The sequence below is a fragment of the Onychomys torridus genome, chromosome 1, assembly GCF_903995425.1.
Source record: "Onychomys torridus chromosome 1, mOncTor1.1, whole genome shotgun sequence".
Classification (NCBI taxonomy): Eukaryota; Metazoa; Chordata; class Mammalia; order Rodentia; family Cricetidae; genus Onychomys; species Onychomys torridus.
In genome coordinates, this window is record NC_050443.1 from 78,448,531 (window position 1) to 78,476,091 (window position 27,561).

Sequence of the window (27,561 nt, forward strand, 5' to 3'; positions counted from 1 at the left end):
AGCAGCCACCTGACTCACTGCTCTCCACTGCCCTTTGTTTAACTTCCTGTGATTGAGATGAGGTCTTTAGGCACTGTTCAGCTTGTTGCTCTAAACATCTCTCAGCCACATGTTCACCCAGCAGCCTTCTCTGAGCTTTGCACTGGCCCTGAACAAGGTCTGGGGAACCGAGGCCGCTCCTATGCTCAGGGACACAGGCTTGTCTACAGACAGCTAAAGCCATTGTGTGAGGGGCGGAGGGTGGTGGCTGCAGTGGACTCACAGGAGTCACATCTGAGAGCCAGCAGGATGGCTCACCCAGTAAGGGAGCTTGTCACCACCTGATGACTGAGTTTGGTCCCTAAGGCTCACGTGGTAGAAAGGGAAAACTGATTTCTGCAAATTTTCCTCTGACCCCATCATGTTCCCTGTGGCACTCGTGTGTGTGTGTGTGTGTGTGTGTGTGTGTGTGTGTGTGTGTGTGTGTGTAAAATGCAATTTTTTTTTTAAAAAAAAGAGAAGAGAAATCACATTTGAGTGGATCAAGCAAAGAGAATGGGGACTACTGGGTGGGTAGTCTAGAGGGAGAAAGTAATATCAATAATCATCAATAACCGGAGATGTGAGAGGGCATAGCTAAGCTATTAGGGGACAAGAGTGGCAGGCCACAGGCCTACTAGTGAGTTAAGCTAGACTCTTAGCCATCTGGCTGGGGAACCTGGCCTTGGTCCTTCAGACCCTTACCAGGGCTGTTTACTCAGGTAGAACATCTTTTCTGTGGCCCAAAGTGAGCCTCTTTTCTGTAGCATAATTTACAAATATGATTTTACTCATGTATTTATCTTATTTATTTAGCCACACTGAAGATTGAACCCAGGATCTCACACACACTGGACAAGCACTGTATCACTGAGCCACACCCCCATCTTGAAATGTCAGTTTTCCTCTTTTCTCGATAAAAGGCCTTGTTATGTAGCCCAGGTTATCTATACACTCATAAGTATATAGATAACCTCCCAATTGCTTGGATTATAGGTGGTCCCACCATTTGTTTTGTTATTAAGAGAAATGAGATGGCCGGGCGGTGGTGGCGCACGCCTTTAATCCCAGCACTCGGGAGGCAGAGGCAGGCAGATCTCTGTGAGTTCGAGGCCAGCCTGGTCTACAGAGCGAGATCCAGGAAAGGCACAAAGCTACACAGAGAAACCCTGTCTCGAAAAATGGGAAAAGAGAGAGAGAGAGAGAGAGAGAGAGAGAGAGAGAGAGAGAGAAAGAGAGAGAGAAATGAGATGTAGAGTGCTTTGGTTTGCAAGCTTAAGAGGACTGTTGTTTGTATATTTTTGAAAGATTAATATAACATAGCAAGAAAATGTCAGGTTTGTAGTTCTCTTTTGAATTTGATTTCTGGTCTTGCAGTTTACCAGCCGTGTGCCCTTGAGCGAATCCGTTGTCTGTCTGCGGCTTGGTCTCTCAATTATTGATGAGATAAAGTCTATCTTACAGCATTGTCATGAAGGTCGAAGATAAATTCATGCTTTTGTGAAGCATCTGGCTCGCTCCAGGCCCCAACATCCTCTTCTCTGGCTTCTCTCTCTCCCATCATAGGTCACCAGTCTAAGGAGGAGCACAGCTGGTAGCTAAGAATGCAGGGCACTGGAGTGAGAGCAGCTTCGTGAAATGCTCATTATTCCCCGAAAGATTAGATATTCCGAGGCTTTGTTTGCCCACTGATGGCTTGAGACATGCCTGTGCTCTGTCAGCTGGAAGAGCTTGATGGGGACAGCACCCAGCGCTGAGGAGGTGTCAGTGGGGCTGTGGGCGTGACCTTCCCGGGAACAGCTTCAGAAGAGGGAAGAGGTGCCGGGCAGTGCCTCCCCACCCCCTTCTGTAACCACCTTCAGTTCCTCTGTGAGGCCCTGTGGCTCCCACGGCCCTTGATCTCAGTGCCCTTGTTGGACATCTTTGTCTTTGCGTTTGGTGAGGTTCACAGCCTGCCCCGTGACAGGTTGTTGAAGGTCAGTCTGTGTCTTTGTGTGATTCTGAGGCGTTTCCTCAGTGTGTACTGAAGACACCAGCCAGCAGGGCTTGGAGTGTGCTTAAAATGGCAGCTGACTGCGGCATGCAAAGCGTGTGTCCAGCATGTGTTGGCTGAACCAGGGAGCAGGTGATAGCATGGCCCTTCTCCTGTGGGGCCCATCATTCATAGAGGCTTGCACCTTTAGTCTCTTTCCACTTCTTTCTGTGATGCATGTGAAATAGACCTTGAAGGCAGTTTCCCCAATAGGAAAAGAAAGAACAAATTCAAGGCAAGCACAGGCTATATAGAGACAGGCTACAGAAAGTGCTTCAGGCTTCTGCGGGGAACTTGGGAGGAGCTTAAGTTGTGCAATTGGACAGACCTGAGTTCCAACATCTGGCTGGGGCCTCAATGAACAGCTTGTGCTTCTGACAGAGAAGAAACCTCCAGCCTGACTGGCTGCCCTGGGAGGTGAGAGAGTGGGTGTGTGAGCTGCCCATCTTCCTGTTACAAAGAGGGGAGCAGGGTAGCCAATGGGCTGTGACTCCCTGCTGCCCCTAAAGATGTCAGCTATGTGGAATCTCTATCACGTCGGGGGTTAGCCTAGGCAAGTGACTTAGCTTTCTGCTATGGTTCTTTGATGGGATCTAGATCCCGTAGGACTGAAGTTGCAGATGGTTGTGGGTGCTAGAAACTGAACTCGGGTCCTCTCTGCAAGAGCAGCAAATGCCCTTAGCCACTGAGTCATCTCTTTAGCCCCAAGAGGAAGCATCTTTATATTGTGTGACCTGAAAAATAGCTTCACATTTCTATTGGAGAACACAGCTCCCTCTCCAACCCCCTCCCAGGTAACCAGGCCCTAAAATAGATAGAACGGCAAACAAGGTAAGGACACACTCAGGCCCCTGCTACTTGAGAATTAGAGGCAACCTGACTATTGACTACCAAGCTCCATTCTCCTGCCCACAAAAAGAGTGACCCCTGTCACAAAATCATAATCATGTCTTTCCTGTTCCCCTGCCTTGATCCTGTACTATAGGAGAGATATTAACTAAGCTTGCTTCTTCATGTTACATGACTTCTTCCCTCAGAAGCTCTTGACAGTAGGCACCTTGCTTTGTCTGGTAGGGCTGAATCACTTCAGGTCCTTCAACAGACTGCCTACTGTACTTTAATAAAGGCCACCTTCCTGCCTTTCTCAGCCTCATCTATAGCAGGAATGAGATCTCCTAGCACTGGAGATGGTATTTGACCTCTACATACAGAAAATGTGACGCTTAGCCAGCAGGGTGAACCATGAGCTTTATAAAGATCCTGGGGGAAAAAGTCTCTCCTGGGTTAAACATCCAAAGCTGTTTAAAACTGCAATGACTGTAGACATTAAACTGTTGCAAGTCCAAAGCCAAATTATCAAATGCTATCCTAACCCCTTAAACAGCCATTTATTGCCTACCTTTGTGTATAACCTAACATCTTGTGACAGGAACTCCAGTACCTGAAGAGTCCAGCAGCTTGCCTCAGATAATGTATTCCTGTGAACCAAAGATGTAAAATTCCTCTTCAGAAGACACCCCAGCCAAACAGATAAGTGACGATTGATGGGGAGGCTCTGAGACACTCCCTTCTGGGTGGCAGTTTTTCTTCTGCTCCTTCTTATACCTGATATCTGCATGAGAGACCCATTACTTCCTTCACGGTGGAGTTGTTCTTTGGAATGACAGGGATCACTTTAACTGAGCCTTCCAATGTCATGAATTTCCTAACAATCTTCCTTTTGACTCTTCAAATCCCTCACTCATTAAAACTGCTTAAGGAACCCACTGCATTTAGCCTAACTAACCAAATTGCTTATCCACTGAGTCTCACCCATTCTTGCTGTTTGCTTATACTTTAATGCTAGAGCTACCAGCACCAGCCCAAAGATGGTCTTTGAGGAGCATCTTCCAAGGAAATGCATGAGGCCAATCTTTCTGATCCCTTGTCATTTGGGGGCTACTGGCCCAGAAACAGACTTAAGAAAATACCCAAAATGTGATGCATTCCTAAGTAGTCACAAACAGTGATACTCTTCCCTAGTATATGGTTGCTCACATATTTAACCTAAGAAACAACTAAGTTATCTTTCTCTATATGCAACAAAAAGAGCTTGCACCCACAGGTGTAAAACTTTATTAATCTCTACCAATCTGTCTAATCACTCAACTGGAGTAACCTTAGAAACACTCACAACAACCCAATTTTAAAAAACATCTTTACTGTATGAATGCTGGTGCATGCCTTTAATCCCAGCAGTTGGGAGGCAGAGGCAGGTGAATATCTGTGAGTTTGGAGCCAACATAGTGAGTTTCAGGACAGCCAAGCCTATATAGAAAGATTCTAGTGGTTTCCTCCACAACCTCCTCCAACCTATCTTATCTAGCTATCAGAATATCCTTCAGGGAGCTGATAGGCCAAAAGCTTGGTCTTGTATGTCCTTCCTCTCCTTACTTTCATGGCTCATGCCCTGCCCTTCACTCCTCTACTTCCCTTGGCTCCCCCTCTTCTCGATAAACTTATACAGTTCATTTCTTCCAGAAGTCAACAAATCCCAACTCCAAATGGTTTTACAAGTGGACAATGTCTTCCTGATGCATGAACAGAGAAAACAGCTTCTAATCCAAAGGCCACCGCCCGTCTACCCACCATGAAACAGGGGTCTCCAAACCCAGCGACGCCCCAATTCAGCAGGAAGTAGCTGGACTGATTCCAACGCCCACTAATCCCTTAGGCACCCCCATCTACTTTTTTTATAAAATCAGCTTTCTGATTCTTTTGGATATAAACAAAAAAGGCTAGAAAAGTTAGAGACCCTGAGCCTTCAAGTTACATAGGCACTAATGGATAGGACTTCAAATAAGGCAAGAATACACTCAGCATGCATGCATTCATACACATATCTGCCACTTGGAAGTCTGAGGCTGACTACTGTCATGTTGAATGAATCATACATTAGCCAATGAATCATACATCCCCTACTCAGAGAAAGAGTCGCCCCTATCATGTAATCTAAATCATAAATATCCTACTTCCCAAACTTGATCATACAGTATAATAGGTCACATGTTAACTAAACATGCTTCCTCATGGTTTAAGACCTCCCCTTTCCCATGGAAACCTAAAAGTAGATGCTCTGTTTTCAGATTCCCTGAGTACTGCCTGCTGTGATATTAATAAATCTCTAGCCTTAAGGATGATTCAACTCAATGTCTCTCTCTTGAACTCCCTTGCTTCTCCCTTCTTAAAACCTTACATCTCCTTAGCTGTTGAGTATGTCTGTTACTTCTCTCAGAGTGAACAGGAAGCTAAAAACTTAGTAGAAGTAGAATTGCTATGTTGAAAGAAAAGCAAAGAGAAAGAAAAAGAAATTAAGTCATAAACACTTATTTGTGCCTAACAAAGGTATATGATTCATTAACTAGAGTCCAAGCCCCGTTAGCACCAGGCTGCACTTTCTGTGAGGTGCTCCAGGGCTCCTACCACTTCAGATGAGAGATAAGACAGCCAGAGGTGGAACTTAATAGGAATCACCTGCAGGATTACAAGCAGCAAAAGATGACATTTGGGGCAGAAGGGGTCACCATTTTAATATGTTTGCACCTAAAACTATGGGCTAAGTTCTGAGATTGAGTCCTGTCTCCAGCTGTCAGACTTAGAACACATTCATTTCTAAACAGTCATATGACATGGGACCCTCACTAACAATGAGAACCAAGAGCTTGTGATACATGAACATATTCTATTTTGTCCAGGTGGTTTTATTTGGGGGGGGGGTGTTTTGAGATAGGGTTTCTCTGTAGCTTTGGAGGCTGTCCTGAAACTCGCTTTGTAGAGCAGGCTGGCCTCGAACTCACAGAGATCCACTTGCTCCTGCCTCCCGAGTGCTGGGATTACAGGCATGCACCACCACCACCCAGCTGTCCAGGTGTTTCTTACTGATGAGTCCCCTGTAGTAGAGTCCCCAGCCTGAGGATAACAATGTGAAAAGCTCCGTTCATTAACTGACATATTAAACAAGTCATCAGTGATCACCCAGATGCCCTGGGCCCCCTGCAGCTCCCCACAACTCCCATGGTGCCTCTAGAAAGTAAGGGGTGGCCTTTCCCCTCCTTGCCAGGGGTAGGTGCTGTTAAGTTTGTTCCTCCTTGTCAGTCAATATGAGGGCAGTGATAATTCCTGGTAGCTTAAAGACTTGACTGTAATTGAAATCATAAATATCATAAATAAATCATAAATAAATATTGATGCCATTTCAGGGCCGAGAAGAACTTTGATGTTGTTGTTGTTATTTTTTTGTTGTTGTTGAGACAGTTTCCCTGTGTAACTGACCTGGCTGTCCTGGAACTCGCTCTGTAGGCCAGGCTGGCCTTGAACTCAGGGATCCTCCTGCCTCTGTCTCCCAAGTGCTGAGATTAAAGGTGTGTACCACCACCAGGCTAGGGAAGGACTTTTAAGGCATAACTCAGCAAATATGCAAAAGGAAAAATATAGATTAGGCTATGAGTTAGTTTCTTTTCTCACTTCTGTGATCAAATCTCTGACAACAAGCAAATTACAGAAGGAAGAATCTATTTTCCATTCCATTTCAAGGGGCTGCTGTCAGTCATGGTTGGGAAGGCATGGCCATGGAGTGAGGACAGCTGGTCAGCTATGTCTGTAGTCAGAGATGAACACTGCTGTTCAGTTCATCTTCTGCCTGTTATCCAACCTAGTACTCAGACCACAGAATAGCACAGCCTCTGTTCCAGGTGGGTCTTACCACAATTAACCCAGTCTAGAAACTTCTTACAGACATATCCAGTGCCCCATGTCTTAAGTGATTCTATATCCTACCACGTTCATAATATTGACCATTACAGGCTACATCCAAATTTAAAACTTTTGTAGATAACAGGAAAACTGGGAAAAAATGTCATAAAAGCTTCAGATCTTTTATTTTAATCTCGAGTAGACAATTTTTAAAATTAGTAAGAAAAAGAAAAATGAATAACTGGCCATTGTGGTTCCATGTCACTTTAGAATTAAGACGGTGAGGAGGGTGTTCACTGGTTTGTGCAGCCACACTGAGCACGTGCTGAAGTGTGCTAACTTTGGCCAGAGTTGCAGAGATGGACCACTGTGGCCTCCGCCACAGATATGCTTGGAAACAAAACCTCAGAGCACAGAGATCAGCCTGAAAGGCTGGTGCTAAGAGGGCCTGGGGCACCCAAGGAGGCAGAGATCATCTCCCTACAAAGGAAGGGATGCCACAGAAGGGGACAGTTCAACTGGATTTTATTTTATTTTGGTGTTTCTTTTCTTTTTTTATAATTTATTATTTTTATTTTAGATGCATTGGCATTTTGCCTGCATGTCTGTCTGTGTGAGGGTGTCTGATCTTGGAGTGAGCTGCCATATGGGTGCTGGGATTTGAACCTGGGTCCTCTGGGAGAGCAGCCGGTGCTCTTAACCACTGAGCCATCTCTCCAGCTCCTTATTTTGGTTTTTCAAGACAGGGTTTCTCTGTGTAACAGCTCTGGCTGTCCTGAAATTAGCTTTGTAGACCAGGCTGGCCTTGAACTCCCAGAGATCTGCCTGTCTACTGAGTGCTGAGATTAAAGGCATGCACCGCCACCACCTGGCATATATTTTAATTTATATGTACTTGTGTGTGCCTGCTTGTCTGAATGCACACGAAATGCATGCAGATGTCTGTGGAGGCCCCTGGAACTGGAGTCATAGGCAGTTCTGAATGAACTACCTGATGTGGGTTCTGGGACCCAAACTTGGGTCTTCTGTAAGGAGTAGCAAGTACTCTGAACCATGGAGCCATCTCCTGAGCCCCTTGTGTATATTTTGATAAAATTTGGTGAACCTATGCAACTATATCCAAAAGACAGCTCCCTCTCACTCCACACCTAGACAGCTAGTGCTCTTTCTGTTTCTGCAGTTTTGTCTTTCTAGAAATTTAATACAAATGGAGTTGTATAACATGTACTATTTTCTGTCAGTTTTATTTCATTTAGCATGTTTGTGTGTATATGAGTGCATGCATGGTATGTATATGTGTGTGCTGTGTACAAGCACGTGTGTATGCTGCATGTGTGGTGTGTGTGCAAGCAGGTGTGTGTGTGTGTGTGTGTGTGTGTGTGTGTGTGTGTGTGTGTGCCATGCACATGGAGTATGTCTGTATTCATGTAGAGACTAGGTGCTCAGTCTTTCTCTGCCATCATTTTTGAGACAGGGTCTCCCACAGAACGTGGAGCCCATCATTTGGCTAGACTGGTGGGTTAGCAAGCCCTTAGCCCCAGGGATCCTCTTTCCTCCATTTGCCCAGTGCTGGGACAGACACGTGCTGCTGCGCTCAGACTCACCTGGGTACTGAGAATCCAAACTCAGGCCCTTATGCTTGTGCAGCGCTCTACTGACTAAGCCACCTCCTTGCCCTTTATTTACCCTGGTGTCTCTTCTTTAATCTGAGTAGTGTTGTATGCATAGACCCATTTTGTTTTTCCATTTGCTAGTTAATGGACATTTGCACTGTTTCTGGCTTTGGAGCTGCTATGAACAATGTTATTCACACTCATGTACAGGTTGTTTGCACATGTACAGTTTGTCAGCTCAGGAGAATTGCTAGGTCACATGCTACATGTGTGGTGAAGTTGAAAAAAATCTTTTTCTGAAGAGGCTGCACTCTCCTCGGAAATGTCTGCGAGGTCACACTAGGCATCATCCATGTTCCTCACTGTAGCCATGTCAGCGAGTGTGAGCTGGTGTCACACTGTGGCTTTGGCTTGTGTTTTCTTGATTATTCATAGCAGGGAACACCTCTTATGTGCTCACGTGCCCTCCATATCCCTTCTCCAGTGGAATGTCCCTGGAGTTCCTGTTTTGAAATTGGGTTGCTTGTAAATTCATCAGGCATTGTTCAGCCCACGTTTTCTCTCAGACCATGGCTTGTTTGCTTATTTTCTTCATGGCATCTCTGAAAACCAAGATGCTTAATTTTCATCTATTAAATTCACCATTTACTAACTTGAAGTCTTTGTTCTGTCTTTGAGACAGAGGTTTACTATGGTGTTCCTGGAATGGCTCATGTCTCTGCCTCTGAGGACTAGATTACGGGGCTGTGCTATTATCACAACTGGCCTGTTTTAAAAAAAAAAAAAAAAGATTTACTTTTATTTTATGTGTATGCATGTTTTTGCCTGCATTCATGTATGTGCACCATGTGTGTGCCTGTTGGATCCTCTGGAACTGGGGTTGTGGGTGGCTGTGAGCCGCCATGTGGGTGCTGTGGAGATTCAGCAAGGTGCTCTCTCTGTAGTCTCTGCAGCCCCTAGACCTGGCTTTCTTTCTTTCTTTAAACAAGGTTTCTCTGTGTAACAGCTCTGGCAGTTCTGGAACTCACTCTATAGTCCAGCTGGCCTCGAACTCACAGAGATCCTCTTGCCTCTGCCTCCTGAGTGCTGGGATTAAAGGTGTGTACCGCCACTGCCAACCACCTGACTTTTTAAAGTGCTTAATTGTGATGAATTTGAAGTTAGCTTTCTCCACCACCTTTTTTTAACTTTTGTATTCTACCTAGGAAATATTTACGAACTCTGAGGACACAAAGCTTTTCTGTTTTGTTTGTTTGTTTGTTTGTTTGTTTGTTTTTTCCTTAGAGAATTATGACTTTGAGAGTTTTTCGTTTTGCTTTGCTTTTTGGTTTATAGTCCATTTCTAATTCATTGTTGTCTACAGCATGAGTGACCAGCAGAGATTTGTCTTCCTTTTATTTGGATATTCATCTTTCCCAACATTGTTAAAACCTTTTCTCTCTGAATTGCCTTAGCACATCTGTCCAGAACTAACCTGTAAGCCACATCTGTAAGCCAGCGGTTTCATGGGAAATGCTTAACACCACTTGGAACAAAGGAGGGAACTTGTGGGTGGTATTGGCTATTTTCTTGATGGGAATAGTGGCCAAGAGTTGCCAATCATTTAGCAATCAGTCCACCCAATCCCTGAGAGTCTGTCAGCTCCGTAAGCCAATGGGAGTCAGCTTCAGCACACCACAGTCTGCAAAGATGTGCATCTGCTCTCTCCTTCCCCTTCCATATTCACAAGCCCATGAGGCTGTCCTCATGAGGGCAACATGTTTGGTTGCCATAGCATTCTACATTTTGAAATCAGGTATCATAAATCTTCAAACTTGCTTTGTCAACTTCTTTTCATAATACATATAATATAATATGTATATATGTATTAAAATCAGCTTACCATTTTCTACAAGGAACTCTGCTAGGATATTGATAATGGTAGCTTTAATTTATAAGCCAATTTCTAGGTAATTGTCATCCTAACAATATTGAATCTGTTTATAACAACTCTTCCATTTCTCTCTGAAATTGTTCCTGTCTCCTATTACTAGTGCAGCATGTGAAAATACTGGGTTTTGCACATCACTGTGCTTTCCAGCAACCTCGTTAACTTTCATTCTCCTACCTAGCAGCTTTTTATTAGATCCCTGAGGGATTGAACTGATTCCTGGTTTCCATTTTCAGCTCCCTATCCTCATGGCTCTATACATGCTATGGGGATGGGCTTTCTTTGTTTGAGACCATTCACCAGGTGCACAGAGGCCTGTGAGCTGCATGCAGCCTGTGACTAGACGTCAATGGCAGCTACGTGCAGAATGCCACTTCCTTCATGAACACCTGTCATTCCCAGCTGTTACGCATGCCAGATCCTTACTTGTATGACATAGAATTTTGAGAGAAAGAGAGAGAGAGAGAGCATTCTTTCCTTGTTTAGAATACTATTAAGGAATTCTGCTCACATGGTGTAACGAGCTTGTTGGATCTTAAGTGATAAGAGCACTGGCATTCTCTGTATGTACCTGCCTTTTGCTGTTCACACAAAAGCACTGAGAGATATGTGCAAGCGTGTTCCCAGGATCGGGTCTGAAAGCTCCTCTATGACCTGGCTGCCTCTGCGGGAATCAATCTTCCTTTCCCTCTAAAGAACAAAGGCTCTCCAAGCTGCTCTAACCCTGGGCCCAGGGTCATTCATTTCCTTTTAATCTACAAATCCCACTTCCCTGAGCCACCTCCTGAGAAGAGCTTGGCAGCTGACCATGTCTCACCGCTGCCTGTGCCAGGGTTCATGACCGAGCCTGCTTCATTTCGAGGAAGACATGTTAATTTAGCAGATGCAGACATGACTTTTGAACAGAGACTTGATATGTTTCCATGGCAACATAAATTACTTATGAAAATCTGTAGGAAGATTTGGGACCATTACGAGTTAAGTATGGTCTTCTTCCTGCATAAAGCAACTGGGAAATGTTGAAATTTTTATTGTGCAGAGGCTAGGGGAAAAATTTGATTTCCCAAGGATTTAGATACATAATAAATAAATCTGAGGCTGTAGGAAGAGAATGAAAATTTTACATGATGTAATTGGCAACAATCCATTGTTCTAAGTCTCGACCACTGTGAGGAACAGCCGTGAAACTTGTTTCTTGTACAATCCTGTTTCATTGTTCCACATAACTGTCAGTCCTTTTTAAACTGGAGTCAAAATAATGGCTTCTACCCTGTTCCATCACAATGCTTCTTTCCCGAGGCCACACCCTCTCCCCCGTGCTCCAGCCGCTGCCCCACCCCACCCCTTTTGGGACCCCGATCCTCAGTGTCGGGTTCTCAAGCTGTCTGTGGTCTGTCCCTCTGTAATTGCTCTTTCAGTATCTGCCCTTGAGACGGTTCAGCCAAATGTGCTTAAGTGGGACAAGAGAATAAACATCTGCTTATAGTGGGTTCAGTATTGGACGCTCGGTTCATCGGCTGTTCACTGGAGGCTGCTTTGTGCAGACTGACCGGAAATTCACTCAGTAGTAAGCCTCGTCCTGGAAGCTGCTGCCCTAATTCTGCCCACCCTGGGTACCAGTGTATTGACTTGCAGAGGTCAGGAGAACAATAAGGGCCGGATAAGTATCTGATTGTAACCGATTGTAACCGTTGACACCTCCCCATCTGCCAATAAACCCTAGGGAGACAGAAGTTGCATCCTTGCCTGGAATACAAGACATCTGAAATAAGTTTTCTTAAATGAATGACTCTAATGAAAACCAAATATGTTTATTATCTGATTATCCATCACAGGCTTTGTGATTCTGACAGGAACCTATATTCTGCCTTTAGCCCTCACATGGGGCCTCCAACCAGCCACTCTTCAAAAATGGCCAGAGGCCTAGAGCTGAGAAGACTACTTCTCCTCCTCCTTTTCTTCCTCCTCCTTTTCTTCCTGAGACAGGTTATCACTAGGTTGTCCTTGAACTCACTATATAGACCATCTTAGCCTTGAACGCAGAGGGATCTGCCCACCTCTGCCTCCAGAGTGCTGATTAAAGATGTGTACCACTACACCAAACTTATGCATTTCTTTCTAAAGACCTGGCTCAGGCTCAGTAGCAGTGTCTGTATGTTTAGCTTGGCTTGAAAGTGTTGAGCTCTCCTGTGACGGTCTGTGTGGCGTGACTTCTCCTACGAGCTGGACCTACATGGTGACTCTTTAGCCATTCGGCTGGGCAGAAGCTTTGCTTCTGGTTGTCATTTTTTCTTTCTTTCCACAGGGGTATGGATGAGTGTACATACGCATGCGTGTGCATGTGCTTCGGAGGCCACAGGACGCCTCCTCAGGTGTTCTTTCCCAGGTGCCATCTTCCACTGGCCTGGAACTCACCACGTAGACTAGGCTAGCTGGTCACTGAGCCCCACGATCCACCCTTCTCTACCTCCCCAGCACAGTGTGACACCATAGCTAGCCTGTTTAACATGGATTCTGGGGCTCAAACTCAGGTCCTGGTGCTTGCAAAACACTGTCTACAGACTAGGTTACCTCCTCAGCCTGCTTCTGCTGCCTAAGACCAGTGTGTAACTAGAGAAACTTGCCGTGGCTCTGCTGGGAACTCCAGTTTCTGTGCTCAGCTCCCATCGCTTTCTCTGTTGAGGAGCAGCATGGAAGCTTAGCTGTGGATTGGGGTCGGTATTAGAATCTGTTGCACAGCAACAGATTACTCCAGAGCCTTGCGGCTTAAGGATCAGAGACCAGAAAGAACTAGCCAGATGCTTCTAGTTTTAGGGCCATGTGAAGGCTGGCATGGATCTAGGATCCACTTCTAGCTTGCTCAAACCCCTGACTTTAGCCAAGGGACCACTTGCTGTCTTCACACATGGGTATAATGCATTTTGGCCATATTCACTTTTCCCCCTCGTTCCTCCTTCTCACGATGGTCCCCTTCTGCTTCACAATTAGATCCTCGGGGAAGGGTGGGGCCTCGAGAGTTCTTCCCAGTAGCAACTTTAACTCCCTGTAAGTGCTCAGGGATTCATAACTGCTTATATATAACATGCTCCCTCTGTGACAGTGTTGATAAGCCTGTAGGGCTCTTTGACTCACACAGTGGCTTCTGTCCCCAAAGAGAGCAAAGGGGGGCCTTCCACTCCTTTATTGACCAACTCTTAGAAGTTACCTCACTTTGGCCGTATTCCATTCCCCCCAGCCACAGTAAAGAGGAGGCCGTTGACTTCCATCTAAGCTAGAGTGCGAAAGGATTTGGGGACATGTTGTGGAATGAGACACGGATGCCCTGTGATGCTTATGCAGTAACTTCATATCCACCCCTTCAGGCAGAAGACCAGAGTCTTCCTGTTGAGCAGTTTCCAAGGAGGTAGAGGCTGAATCTCTGTCCTATCAGATGAGGACCACACTGAGAGAGAGGAAGAAATGTGAAACAGGCCGTTCTTGACATTTATAACAATGAAATACAGTCACACCCGAGCTGGCTTAACGGTTGTCAGTCCAGCACTGCCTTTACCCTAGGTGTGGGAGGGAAGGACGGCTTCGGGAGAGAGCACATGGCAACTGATTTAGAGAGAGGTGGGCCACACGAGACCACCTAGCTCTGCCTGTGGCTGGGGAAAGTGCTGGAGAGAGGTTGCTGGTGTTGGGTAATTGGAATTGTGGACTGATGTAGTAGAACTTGGCAGTTTGAAAGGGAGGGCAGCATGCTTTTGGGGAAGGGTATGGTGGCCCAGTGTCCTCACTAGCAAAACAGGCCAGCACTTCTGCCAAGAGCTGAGGTGAGGATGGCGTACAATCATGCATCTGAAGAGCCCTGCTCAGCAGCCGGTGCACAAACATTGGACAGGTGACTTGGTACTGAATGACACCCTGAGGAATTGCAGCATGTGGGCACTATAGGAACAGGGCATGAACCTCATCTTGTAGGATCCTTTGGGAGGGAACAGCATGCAGATTACAAAACTTGGAAAACATAGCCCGTGGCATGTGCCAAGCCAGTCAGCAGTGAGAATGGGCATCAGGACTCCAATGCTGTGATCTGAAGCATTGGTCCAGGGAAAGGGGGCATAAGTCTAGACAGGAGGTGGAGGCAGTATCTGTGGATGTCTTTGAAAACCAGACCAAACCTGGGAGTTGCACCTCAGTCGCTGCTCTGAATGTAACTAGCAGCTATCCAAAGCCCGGGAGACTTGCCACCGAGTCTCCACAAACCGGCTCTGTGATTAGAGTTGAGGGTCTGGACTGGCCTCTTCTCAGGAAATCTTTCCAGCACAAAGAGCCTCATTAGGAGAGAATTTTAGAGAGAGTTCAGTAGCTGTTGTAAGGGGTGGAGTTTGGGCTTAAAGCTACAGTTGGAGCTGTTATGAGATGCTCTCTTAAAGTCTCATCTGATACACCAAGGGTATTCAGGATTGGGGTGACTGAGCTTCTCCTACAGGGTCCCATTCCAAGCTTGATACAAGAAACTCACCAGCCACAGGATCTGTGAGGAAACACAAGATGCTTCCAGCACACTCTGGGAGGAACAAAGAAACAGTGCTTAGGGCCCATACTCATGATCCTGAGACCTGGTTCTAGAAGCTTTGTGACTGGGAGCTGAGGAGGCTAGATAGATCTTATCGCTTCGATAACAGGAGATCCAGGTCTGTTCCTCGGGTCCCTCTATCAAGCCGGACTCTGTCTGAGGAGTAGGAATGTCCAGAATCTTCAGCAGGCCGTGGCAGCTGGGGCGCCACATTACGCTGGCCCAACAGCCCTGACCTGCGTGGAGAGCCACACTGACTGGGAGTCAGGTCATGAGAACTTGGATGAAGCTAAGGCAGATGGAGAAGGGAGGAGAGAAAGAAAAGTCCCAGGGCTGGGTGCCCCTGACAGAACAGGAAGCCCCCAGCCTTAATCCTGTATCTCTCTCTCCTCCTAGTTTCCCATCTACATGAGAGCACAACCACCCACACGCCAGACTCCTGGCATCTCCCAGTCTCCTCCCACAACCCATGCTCCTTTGTGCCCTTGATCCAGAGTCCCTTCTCCGTCCCTGTGCCTGCCGCTCTCCTGGCTCAGCATCTGCTTCGTTCCTGGTTTGCCACTGCCTCCTGCCAGGTCTCCAGTAGCCATTCTCCCCACGGTCTGTCACTCACACCACTCACTGCCTGGGTTCTTTTCCAAAAGAAATCTGGCTTCATCGTTGGCTTGAAACCCTGGGCAAAGTCATGGTACAGAGAAGGGCTTCCCCCTAGCATGGCCAGCAGGCCCTCCGTGACTGTTCTCGTCTGTGTACCCTTCTCTGGCAAATGTCAAGCCAGTGGTCCATGCTGCTCACAGTCCTACAAGGCCACGTTGCTCAGAAATACCTGGGCGGGCTATGCAGTCTTCCTGGAGCTGCTCCCTGCTCCCTCCTCTCTGGCCAACTCCATCAACCTCTCTGACTCGGTCCCGAAACCTCCCATGCTTCCAGGCAGGAGCGGGAGCTCCTCCATGCTCCTACTGATCCTCTTTCAGGGCTCGGTCTTGCCCTGTAGTAACCTCAAATGCCTCTGCCTGCTGCACTTGAGATCGGCATCTGTTTTTACTTGTTTGAGTTCCACACTGTCCAGTCTCCCCCCAGTCACTGACTGACTGACTGAGTGTAAATGGGAGTCCAAGAGAAGGCAAACGGGCTGGAAGACCAGAGAGCCTGGCTGGAGGGATGCTGAGTTGGAGTCAGTGAGAGGTCCAGGTGAAGGCCCAGGCTGCACCAGAAAGGTGGGCCTGAAGCTCTGAGGAGGGGCTCCCAGAGACAGTGGTCTCGCCACATAGGAGCCAATTGTCCAGAGAAATTGAGAGAGCAGATGAAAAGATCGGCAGGTGGCTCCCATCACTGAACAGGAACGTTTGGGAGCTTGTCAGGACCTTGTCTAGCCTGATGCCTCTGTCTTACAGACAGGAAGCAAAGGTGCAAAGCAGAAGGGCTGCTTAGCAGGTAAAGGCAAAGCTAACGGAGGCTCACTGGGCTCCGCCATACAGCACTGTGCATGACCCCATGGCCTCCATGTCTGTGGCTCTCATCTCTGAGCCTTAAGGAAAGGAACCACAGAGGATGAGAGGGGGCCTTGAACCAACTTATCCCCACAGATGCCCACACTAAACCCTTCTTCCAAGCACAGCTGTCCATGACCCCCAAGGGTCAACAGACTGACTAAGATCTCTTGAACCCCAGAGCTGCTGTGCAGATGCTCCTGCCCTCAAAGTGGGGGATTGTTTGGGCCTTCAGCACCTACAGTTTTCAGCTTCATGGGCCACCTACTTTCCCTCCTTATGACAGATCAGAAACAGCCAAGTGGCCAGGCCTAATGGTGCGGGCCTGTCATCCCAGCTACTGAGGAGGCGGAGGCGGGAAACACGTTCACAGCCAGCTTGAGTAAACAGTAAATTCAAATCTTGGGCAACATGAGATTAAAAAGTAAAACAGCAGGGAATAGAGTGTGTGTGTGTGTGTGTGTGTGTGTGTGTGTGTGTGTGAGAGAGAGAGAGAGAGAGAGAGAGAGAGAGAGAGAGAGAGAACGAGCTTGCCTAACACGTGAGAGGCCTTGGGTTCAACACCCAGAACCACACACACAACAACAAATCAGAAGAGCAGAAACCACAAGAGATGGCTGAGAGTAGAGACACTGATGGGGGTATGTCTGTGACAAATGTGTCACGTGAGGGACAGAACAATAGCCATTTACACCCATACGATGGCCGTCCTACCCACACACAGCCAACACAAGTCCTGGCTATGCTGTCCGAACGATGTGGGGGACATGCTGTGCACTAAGACACACCGCAGGGACTTCCGTCCAGAGTGACCCGGTCGCTAGTGGCCTGGTGCCATAAGAAGCAAGCATGGGAGGGATCACCTGGAAGACTCTGGACGCCAAAGGTCCCTCACTGTGAGAAGTGGGGAAAGAAGGGCTGGAGGCTGGAGGTGAGCAGCAGACCTCCTGCCTTTGGTGCTCAGGGCCCTAAGCGGGTCTCCACCACCACACAAAATGTGGCAAGGGGGCCTTGGTATTTGCTGCGAGGCAGCAGTGTGCCTGTCTCAACTAAGTCCGAAGCCCTTTAGCCTTGCTTATTCAGGCATCCCATGGTCATTGAGCTCCCAAAGCACCTACTGTGCCAGGTGTCTCAGCTGGCTTCAGAGACTGGGCTCACGAGACCTGAAGGTTGAGAATGGCTGTCCTGGCTGTCCTGGATGCCCGGAGTCTAGGCCTGGGGAGGAGCCTGATCTCTTTCTCCGAGATCTCTATTGCCATTTCCACACCTGGGCAAACTCTGAGAGAAAGAAATCCGTTGGCCTTTGTGTCGACAGTGATGCCGACAGCCAGCGGGCCATACTTCAGTTAGTGCCACAAGTGTGGCTCAGGAGCCAGCTTCCTGGGTAGCGGGTGTGGGGAGCAGTTCTCTGCTGTGTGGTGTTTCTCATCACTGGTGCATTCTTTGACTCACAGGAACGAATTCAGAGCATGGACAGATATCAAGCCTGTGAAACCCATCAAAGCCAAGCCCCAGTACAAGCCCCCAGATGACAAGATGGTTCATGAGACCAGCTACAGCGCCCAGTTCAAAGGGGAGGCTAATAAGCCCACTGCAGCTGACAACAAGGCCATGGAGCGTAGAAGAATACGAAGCCTCTACAGCGAGCCTTTCAAGGAATCCCCGAAGGTGAGATAGCTCTTACTGCTCACCCTGGAGGAAGCAGAATGTGGGGCTCTGGCTAGACCCCAGAGCTCCCGATGAATCCTTCCTTCCTCCGCACACAGGACCAGGGTCATCTTCAACAGGTACCGCTGTTAAGTTCAAAGGGCACATTAGAAAGGAGCATTGTGTAAGGTTAGCTTAGCATTTGGCACACCAGATTCTGTATTTGAGGAATGTAGCATGAATCTTAAAAGGTCTTATTAATAACAACAAACCCAGAGCCAGGTATTGGGGTGACTGCTGCTAAAAGATCAGAGAGACAGAACGGGCCACAGCAAACCTCACCTCGCCAGTTCCTCAGCTGATCCTGTTTCCTCAAACTGGAAGCCTCTGAGTTCTCATCGGAATGGATCTCAGCTAAACTGCTGCTAAAAGCCTAAAAGCTTAACCAGGCCTGGTTTCTGGTCCTCACGCCTTATATACCTTTCTGCTTTCTTCCATTACTTCCTGGGATTAAAGGCGTGAGTCTCCATGCCTGGCTGTTTCCAGTATGGCTTTGAACTCACAGAGATCCAGACGGATCTCTGCCTTTGGAATGCTAGGATTAAAGGCGTGTGTGCCACCGTTTTTCTGGCCTCTATATCTAGTGGCTGTTCTGTTCTCTGACCCCAGATAAGTTTATTAGTGTTCACAATATATGGGGAACACAATACCACCACAGAGAAATGCAGAATAAAAACGACAGAGAAATCTCACTTGGGAGCTGAAGCCCTTGTTTTAAAGGAGCCGTGCTCTGGCCTCTGAGCAACTGACCCAGCGTTGCAGCCCCTTCCCTGGCCTGTCTTGCAGCTGGCATTGGCCCTGCAGCTCCTCCTCCACCCCGCTTCAGTCCCTGGAAAGGTCCCCCTTCACTCATTCTTCCCAGTGGAGTGCTCAGTGTGGCACACACTCCCATCACACTGAGAAAAATGTCCCTGGTTATTTTCTACTGAAGCAGCAGTTTCTGAATGAGGATTGGGGCATTTTTTTTTTTTAAATGATAACACTACTCTACCTAATTGCATCTCAGTATGAGTTTGTTAGCAGGAGAAATGTGTTGGACAGAGTAGCAAAGTGTGCTCACAAGCACACTCACTTTGTGTCAGGCCAGACTGGAGTGGGCATGTAACCGTCTTTTCCCATGTAGTAGCAGAACGTGCTGGGGACCAACGTAATTCCAGAACCTACCTGGCCACTCTCCGCTTTCGTCCTCAAGTCTAGCACTCAGTTGACATTTCCACTGTTCCAGGACCAGCTTGGAGCCAAGGGGACAGGTCGACCCCGTTCATCTGGGGTGCGTCTAGTTTCAGCTCTGAGTTTCAGGGTCCTGCAAACCCCCGCCCCAGTCCAGGCAAATCAGGATGAGGTCAGTGGACCTGTTAGTGAATGGCCTAGCCTGGGAGGCCCAACACCACCTCTGTCCGTCCACAGATGAAACAGGCTCCAGGATATAGGTTGGCAATGAAAGAGAGAAGAGTCCAAGTGAGGAAGGAGGGGAGATTGGGGAAATTAGAGATGCTCAGCAAGCCCAGTTACTCCAGAGTTCTCTGAGAAAGAGAAGGCAAGTCTCTGTCTTCAGAATGAGAGGAAAGATCTAGAGGAGAGGCCTGGAAACTGGACTGCTCTGGGGAAGCAGGCTAGATCCAGCCAGAGATATACCTAGACAGAGATCGGCATACGGCTGGTAGTGCCTATCGCCTGCCTGACACTTGAGTTGTTCCGAAACCACGTACTCACCACCCCAGGGATCAACCATGGTTCATCCTTATGAATTCCTACCTGCCCTCTTCAGTCTAGGACCCAGGAGACTGAGCATCTCCTCCTCCAGATGTTCAGAGCATCTTGCACTCACTGACTACAGCAAACCCCATGCCTGGACCTGAGGCGAGCAAGGCATAACCTTCCCACAAGGAGGGACAATAGATTCTGTAACCATTATCTAGCCCACCACCTGGTCTGCTCCAGGGGAGAAACGGCAGGTGAGGGTGTGGCTCCAGGCTGCCTGTGGGTTCGGACACCAGAAACCAGATGCGCAGACACCGATGAAATTCTGTCCTCACTCTGCCTGTCTACTCCGTCACTAGTCACTACCGTTTTGTTAATAATGTCTTTCTCTAAATCTCCTCTCCCTACCGCCTCTCTTTTGTGTTTCTATATTTGTGCTCCGTCTGTCTGTCTCCCCATGCAGGTAGAGAAACCTAGTATTCAGAGTTCCAAACCAAAAAAGACCTCAACGAGCCATAAGCCCCCGAGGAAGGCCAAAGACAAGCAGGTGGTATCGGGCCAGGCTGCCAAGAAAAAGACCACAGAGGGCCCCAGTGCCAGCAAACCCGACGACAAGGAGCCGAGCAAAGAGATGAACAATAAACTGGCTGAGGCGAAAGAGTAAATGTCACTGCACTTTCCTTCCCCCCCCACCCCCCTTTACTTAAACTAACAAACAAAAGGCCACAAAATTAATTAGAGACTTCCCATCTGCCTTGGTTCTGAGTGTCCCAGGAGCCCTGTGGTTGGTTTTTCTGGGAGGAATCATGTTTCACAGACTGAGGCCACTGCCTCTTCCTATGGGTGGGGTGCGGCATCCAGCCAGCCCCCCCCCCCCCCCCCCCCCCCCCCGACACCACCAGAAGCTTTGTGCACTGGCTGTGCGCTCCCTGTGGGTCTCGGCTGGGACAGGTCTCAACTACTGCCAAGTGCAGCCCCTGGTGGAACCGGCCATGTCTGCTGCAAGGCCTCCTCCCCCTGTGCCTCCCACAGTTTGTATCACTCGATTTTGGACGCCAGGCAAATGTTCTTTCCCAAATTCAGTGGATGCTTGCATGTTACCCAAGTTCAGCTTCGGCTTCAGCAGTTAGAATTTGTGAAAGTGTTAAAGGCAAGACAACAGCAAACCAACCTTGGCCTTCCTGTCAATGAAATGGAATTCTGTCTGTTAACTAGAAGTAAGCCTCCCCTCTGTTAGGAGTGTGTGCCTGTGTTTCGTGCCTATCAGTCGGCTTTGAATAGTGAGTTAAGTAATAGGCCACTGGCTGGGGCCGGCCAGAAGTGGCAGAGCGCGTATCTGGGATGCTGTAGATGTTGTAGAGGGAGCTCCCAGCGATGGGAACCTACTTTTCTCTGTTTGCCCTCAGCATACCGCTGATGTTGCAAAACACCCGCTTAACAGAGACTAGTCAAGTGCACAGAGGGCACATAGCATACTTATTGTGACTTTCTGTTCCTAAGATGTGCAGCTGGGGTGTGTAGACATGGCAGCAAGTGCGGTGAGACACCCTCCAGCCCAAGCTCTTGCTCTGCCTCACAGAGAGGCCAGCGTGCTGAGCATCTGGCCAGAGTGTGTGCCCTGCTAAGGGCTTAGCAAGCATCTATGACGTTTTGGTGCTTGGAAACAGTTCTTGGTGTATTACAGTGCTGCCTGTGTGTGGCCGAAGCCCCTAGAGAGTTGTGTTGTAGGAATTAGGGAGTGGTTAGGAAAGGAACCCTTCTTATGAGGGAACCCGAAATGTTCTGGTGGCATATAGGTTGCTCCTGTCCTGGAAGTCCTTATTTGCTCAGCTTTCTGAGTGGCTGGGATGGTGCCGTTTGCTTTCTCTTGTGGTAAACGTGGTTCAGGGGAAGCTCTCCTGGCTCCTTCTCTCAGAAGTTCCTTCAGGTCCTTGCAGTTTGGGAAGGCGGAGCTCCGGAGCTCCAGCTCAGTTTCACTGGGCAGACAGTGAAGGTTTTGTTTGCACCTTTTGGGGCTAGTTGAGACAGGTTTGAGAATTAACTCAGCAGTGTTGTGCAAGCCTTCGTTTTGTTTTTTTTTTTTAACAGAACAAACCAGAGATGAAGTCTATGGCATCCCCTGATGCTGTCTTTCCCATCTCAGGGCACGGACTGTGAGGGAGGCATGTTATAGAAGGGAGGAGACATTGATGAGTCTCATGGCCACAACTCACAGGTTTCACGTGCCTGTCCAGAAATGCCTAGAGCTCCGTACTGTTTCTGGCTACCTGCTAGCCGACCTTACTGTTTACTGAGAACTCTATCAAGTACTCCAACTGCAGCTGCCAGCGCATGCTCGTCTCAAGCCCCGGCATCAGCCAGAGCTGCTGTTAGCCACACTTTTATTTCCCTGTAGAATAGCTGTGTGTTTCGTAGATCAAGTAAGTCAGAGTTTACAACGCACAGGGGATCCTTCATTCACTCACTGTTCATGGTCTACCTTGTGCTGGGCACTGTGCCAGGCTTGGTGGGCAGACAGGTCTCTATAGTAACACACCCAGGTGCATGAGTATCCCACATGTGCTGTGACTGAGTTGAGTTGGTGTTGTGCACACTGTAGTTTGCCGTAGCTTACCACAAGGACCCCCTAGCCTTAGGGGCTGAGTTTCTGCCCTGCCTGCGGCTTTAGATGACCTGGATAATGTCCCTCTCAAGCTGTCGTTCTGTTCTTTCTCACACACTCACCTACGAAAGCTGTTGGCGCTTCACTTTGACTCTTGAATGTTTCACTCCACTGACAAGACACTTCCTTCGGTTTCTACTGTTTACAAACAAAACTCAGCCGGTCTTGTTCTGTCTCTCCCATGTACTGGACGAAACTGACTGTGGTTCCTCAAACAGTGTTTGGTGTTGTCTTTCTGCAGGTGACCAAGCCTTCCCCTCATTCCGTACATTTTCCTACTGTTCCCTGTTCACCTTGGGCAAGAGGGCTAGAATGGAGACCTTTTTTTTTTTTTTTCTTGGCCTGCCTGCCTGCAAAACTCACCCAAGCTGTGCCCAGCTTTCTCTTCTCTGCCCCAGCTCCTAGACAGCACATGAAGCTGTGGCACTCTGAGGCAGAGAGGAAGTGTCTATGATTTTGTGGCCCGGGTTTTGTTGCATACCACAGATTGTCTATGTATCATGTAGTGCACACCTCTCTCGGTGCTATTTCATTCCTGCTGTTAGTAAAAGAATGACAAAAAAAAAAAATTCATGTATAGCCAATTGATTGTGACGTCTTGTGGTCTGTGCTTGCTCAGAAAGCAAACAGGTTTTTTTCCAGTTATAAATAAATGCTAAAGACGAACACCACTTTCTTGATCGCATTTCCTTGGTGAGGCCCAGCTGAGTAGGTAAAGGAAACAGCCTTTGGCATCTGGGCCTCTTTGTACAAGATGAGCTGTGCCCTGCAGTTTTCCTGGGGTCCCCATAATGCAGCTTGCCTCTTTTAGATTGCCTCTCAGGTACTAATTGCAAGCAGTCAGAGCTAAATGTTGGGAAAGGAGAAGATGGACCTGGAGATGCCCTGGCTAACAAGGTAGTGTAATGTTTTCATGCCATGTCCCTGGAACGGTGACCGCCTGCGCCACTCGCCACCTCACGGGGTGAGAAGCTGCCGTCTAACTCTTCCCTTCCTGTGGCCAGCAGTGGTGTGTCCTGGCCTTTTCTCCTTGCAGGGGGCAGAGGCGTCTTCACTTGCTCATTTAAGTTGCACCAGGGGTTGGCTCACTGTGTCGTGCATGTACCTGACATGGGGATGGAAAAAAAAAGAAGAAGTAGCCACAAGGGTGGCTCAGAGGAGGACCCAGTGAGACAGGGAACGTGGAAGCTCGAGTGGAGAACAGGTTTTCCTGTGGGGGGTGGGAAATAACGGAAAGCTTCCTGTCCGAGGGCTCTAAGGAGGGGGGCAGGGTAGAGGTCCTCCGGGCATCTGGGCCAGGTCTCAAGGCAAGGGAGTAGATTCCGGGATGGGAGGGGGGGGTCGGGGGAGATCCGTGTTAGCTCACTTTGTTATCCTTGTAGTAAAGCAGGAGACAAAGACTTTGCTCTCATGATTTCGCCAACACGTGTCGATTGGATACTGTTGTGTGCCAGGCTCTGTGCTGGGCACTAGGGGAGCCAGGAGACTGAGACCATACCTCTGATCACAGGGCATGAAGGAGGAGTCTGTTCTAGCTGGTTCCATGGATGAGAAAGGACTCAGCAGATGGGTAGGTGTTGATTGGGTGAACAGAATGGAACATACCCAAGGCATGCCAAACGGAGGGATGTGTCCGAGCCAAGGTGTAGAGGGGTCGTGAACCTGATGAGCTCAGGCTCTGGGGAGAGTCCACTTGGGGGCGGGAGTGGCAAAGGCCGGAGAGTGCAGAGTTCCCTGGTAGAAAGGCCTAGTGTTACCTTACGGTGGCTACTGACTGGGGGCTCCATTCCACGTGCCCAGGTTGCACCCATTCCCTGCATGCTTCTGCCATTGTGCTTTTGCCTCACCATGCCACAGCCACAGGTCCTTCCTCATGCTATCGATCCCAGGAGCCCAGGGCGGCGCGCCTGTTCTATGACGGGCCCTACTTCTGAGTTTGGGAATGCAGCGTCAAAAATCCATCTAGGCCGGGCGGTGGTGGTGCATGCCTTTAATCCCAGCACTCGGGAGGCAGAGGCAGGCGGATCTCTGTGAGTTCGAGGCCAGCCTGGTCTACAGAGCAAGATCCAGGACAGGCTCCAAAGCTACAGAGAGAAACCCTGTCTCGAAAATGCACCAAAAAAAAAAAAAAAAAAATCAATCTAAGGTATTAATACTTTAAAGTCACTATATATTTGTTTTCAACCATTGCTACTTTTATATGAGGCAGGATACACCAAAAAAAAAACCTGCTCAGTAACTAAAGATAGAGATGTCTATTAGTTTTCTCTGCTCTCAGTTAAGGGAGACTAAATAGGATTGGGAGATTGAACAGAGTTGCAAACAGTGGCAAAAGAGAAAGGGAGAATTAAAAATACACATCAGGACATCCAGAGTAAGCCCCAACAGAGAGAAAAGAGATGTACTCAGAACCAGACTGGCAAGTCCCAGAGAAGAGGTGGGAGGGTAGGACAGCCTGGCCTGCTTGACCTGTACCACCAAGGTGAGCCGGTTCAACACCACACACCTGTGGCTCCTGCCACTGCCCAGAGGCCCAGCATATGAATCTACACATCACTTACATATCTCCATATGTCTTATTCATATTGCTTTCCTAAGACAACCTACAACTAAACCAGACATGAGTTTTAGAACTGGCCACCGTTGCTACATTGGTTAGAAACGTGTTTCAATTCTCGCTTCATATATATATATATATATATTTGGTGCAATTTCACCCAGCACCAGTCCCACCTCATAAAGGCTGTGGACCCCTGTAGTACCTCGTGCTGGTTTCAAGGGCCATTTATTGCTCAACTATATTAGCATCTCACATTTCAGGTATCCATATTTCAGGGTGCAACCTGTGGGCTGCCTGCAGTTAAAGCAGGCCTCTGCTCCCTGAAACCCCTGTCGCCAGCACAGCCTGGACAATGGCTGGGACAGTGAGGCCATGGAGACCACAGAAGCGGCCCTCTCCTGGATCACACTTCACAGTCAAGCAGGTACCCCAGGTTCTTGCCCCACCACCAACAGGGCTGACAGTGCCCCCTAAGCAGTAGCAGGAAAGCTTGGGCTTTTTCTCAGGAAGTTTGGCTGAGATGGAAAGGGCCTCAGACACTGTGGAGTTGGCAGCTGGAAGCTGGGTCTTTCTCAGCCCCTTCGAGTCTAGAAGGAGAGACACTAATACTCAACTCAGGAGAACAGAGTGACACCAAGGTGTAAGGGACATGGACACTAGACAGATTGTTTCAGTACCATGTGGTACTGGGATGGTGTGTGATGACTTTCTCATTGATAGAAAGAAAAGCAGCTAACTGAGAACTAGTTATACAAGCCTGAAGGAGAAAAACAATTGCTTTGAAAGAATTCAACTATTGGAGTCTTTGGAATCTATGGACTGAATAATGTCCAAATGATTTATGTTTCAATTGTTTCCGAAGCATTCTTCCTGTGAGCACCATGAGGCAGGTAACAGATGAGGCAGGGAAGCTTAGAGGGGAAGCCCTGGACAGCTTGGTCCAGCCTGAGAAACAGGAAGCATAGGATTGGCTGGGATGAATCAGGTTCCCAACAAGTGGGACCCTTAAGGAAAATGACAGATAAGCACACAACATCACACTGTGGCTGGGCCATTGCAAGCCCTCCAGCGAGCGTGCCCAGCATTTTCTGTAGATACTGGGATCTGATGCAAACTGGAGAAAGTCAGAATTGGACCAGATCTTTTCGCTCCTGTTACCAACTGTGTGATGAATCCAGAGGATGTTCGGTTCCTAAGCAACACATTTGGTACTGGAGGAGCCAAAATAAAGCAGGGATCTGACACCTGCCACAGCAGACTGCAGGCCACTCCTTGGTGCTTTTTATTTCCAACATGGAGTTGAGCTGAAAAGTCTGGCTCTGTCCTCAAGCGAGAGGTTTGGCCACTTGCTCACGAGGCATCATACTTAGCTGTCTCAACAGATGGCCTCAGGCGTCTCAGTGGGCCCAGGAAATTTCAAGTACATAGAAAAGTCAATTGTTACCATTGCTGTGGGCTGCTGCTGCTGGAGGGTTCTCTAGGCTTGCAAGTCTGACCATGTCATCCCCTGCTTTGAAACCATCGGCTCCGGCTCCCACGGCCTGCGGAAGCTCGTTCTCAGTCACCATGCTGCTTCTCACCTCCATGCCTTCCCCACGCTGTCCCTCCTACCCAGAATGCCCTTCTCCTGCTTCTCACCTGGCTAACTCATCCTTCAAGACTCGGCTCAGGGGACCGCTCCAGGAAGCCTTGCCTGCACCTTCCAGGCTGGGTAAGATGCTCCCTGTGTGTATCTTCATCATGGAACTCATCACATGTCCTGTGTCAGCTCATATGTGTGTGTGTGTGTGTCCTGCTCTCCACCCCCGCCTCCCCAACACTGGATCCTGCTTCTCCAGGGGAAGGGTTAGCTCCTTCTATCATGTATGTCCTTGCCCAATGTCTACTCCAGAGACTGTCTTCTGAAGTGTTTTTTGAGTGACTACTGAGTGAGCGGAGCAGGTGGGTGAGTGACCATAATCACCGTGTGTCCCGCATTCACCATGGTGCCTCCACAAGGCTTCTTTATCCTACTGACAACTTGCCCTGTTCATAAGAAGGGAGCAGTTGTGGCGCACAGGCCATGGCAACAACCAAGCAGAGATCAGCTGCTTTCATGATGGCCAGCCTCTGTTTGGGTCAGCATCCCTAAGTGCACTTGATGTAGCCGTCTTTTCTCCATACAGTCTTAACTTCAGAAAATCACGAGCTCTCAGATGCAGAGTAATCGTAAGAGATGGCCTTATCCCATTCCCTGCCCAGGGCAGGAGCCCTTATCTCTGGCATAACAGAAAGGTATTCTCCCGATGCTACCCAGCTGGCTCGGAGTTTGAGGCAGCAGCCCCGGTTTCGAATCGAAGCTGTGATGTTTGCTAGCTGTGTGACATGGCTGAGTCCCAGAATTTCATAAGGCCTCGGGGAAACTGCAGTTTACCAATTACCTTAGCCTCCGAATCGATGTGGTATCCAAATTCAGGAAGTGCACAGTGGGCCATCCAGGAGTAGTGTGGTCTTGGAATCTGTTTGGTGCTGGAGCTTGGAGGAGGCAGGTAGGAAGAGCGCTCATAGCTAGGATGC

General features: G+C 48.4%; 1 protein-coding gene across 2 annotated transcripts in view; it reads left to right on the forward strand.

Moving 5' to 3' along the window:
- Map6 (microtubule associated protein 6) overlaps positions 1-27,561 on the forward strand; it is a 74,122-nt gene that overhangs the window by 36,624 nt on the left and 9,937 nt on the right. For both annotated transcript variants that reach the window (XM_036186895.1, XM_036186890.1), the window contains exons 2-3: positions 17,830-18,043; positions 20,247-20,443. In XM_036186895.1, coding sequence (XP_036042788.1) covers positions 17,830-18,043; positions 20,247-20,443 — 411 coding nt within the window. The remainder of the gene's footprint in view (positions 1-17,829; positions 18,044-20,246; positions 20,444-27,561) is intronic.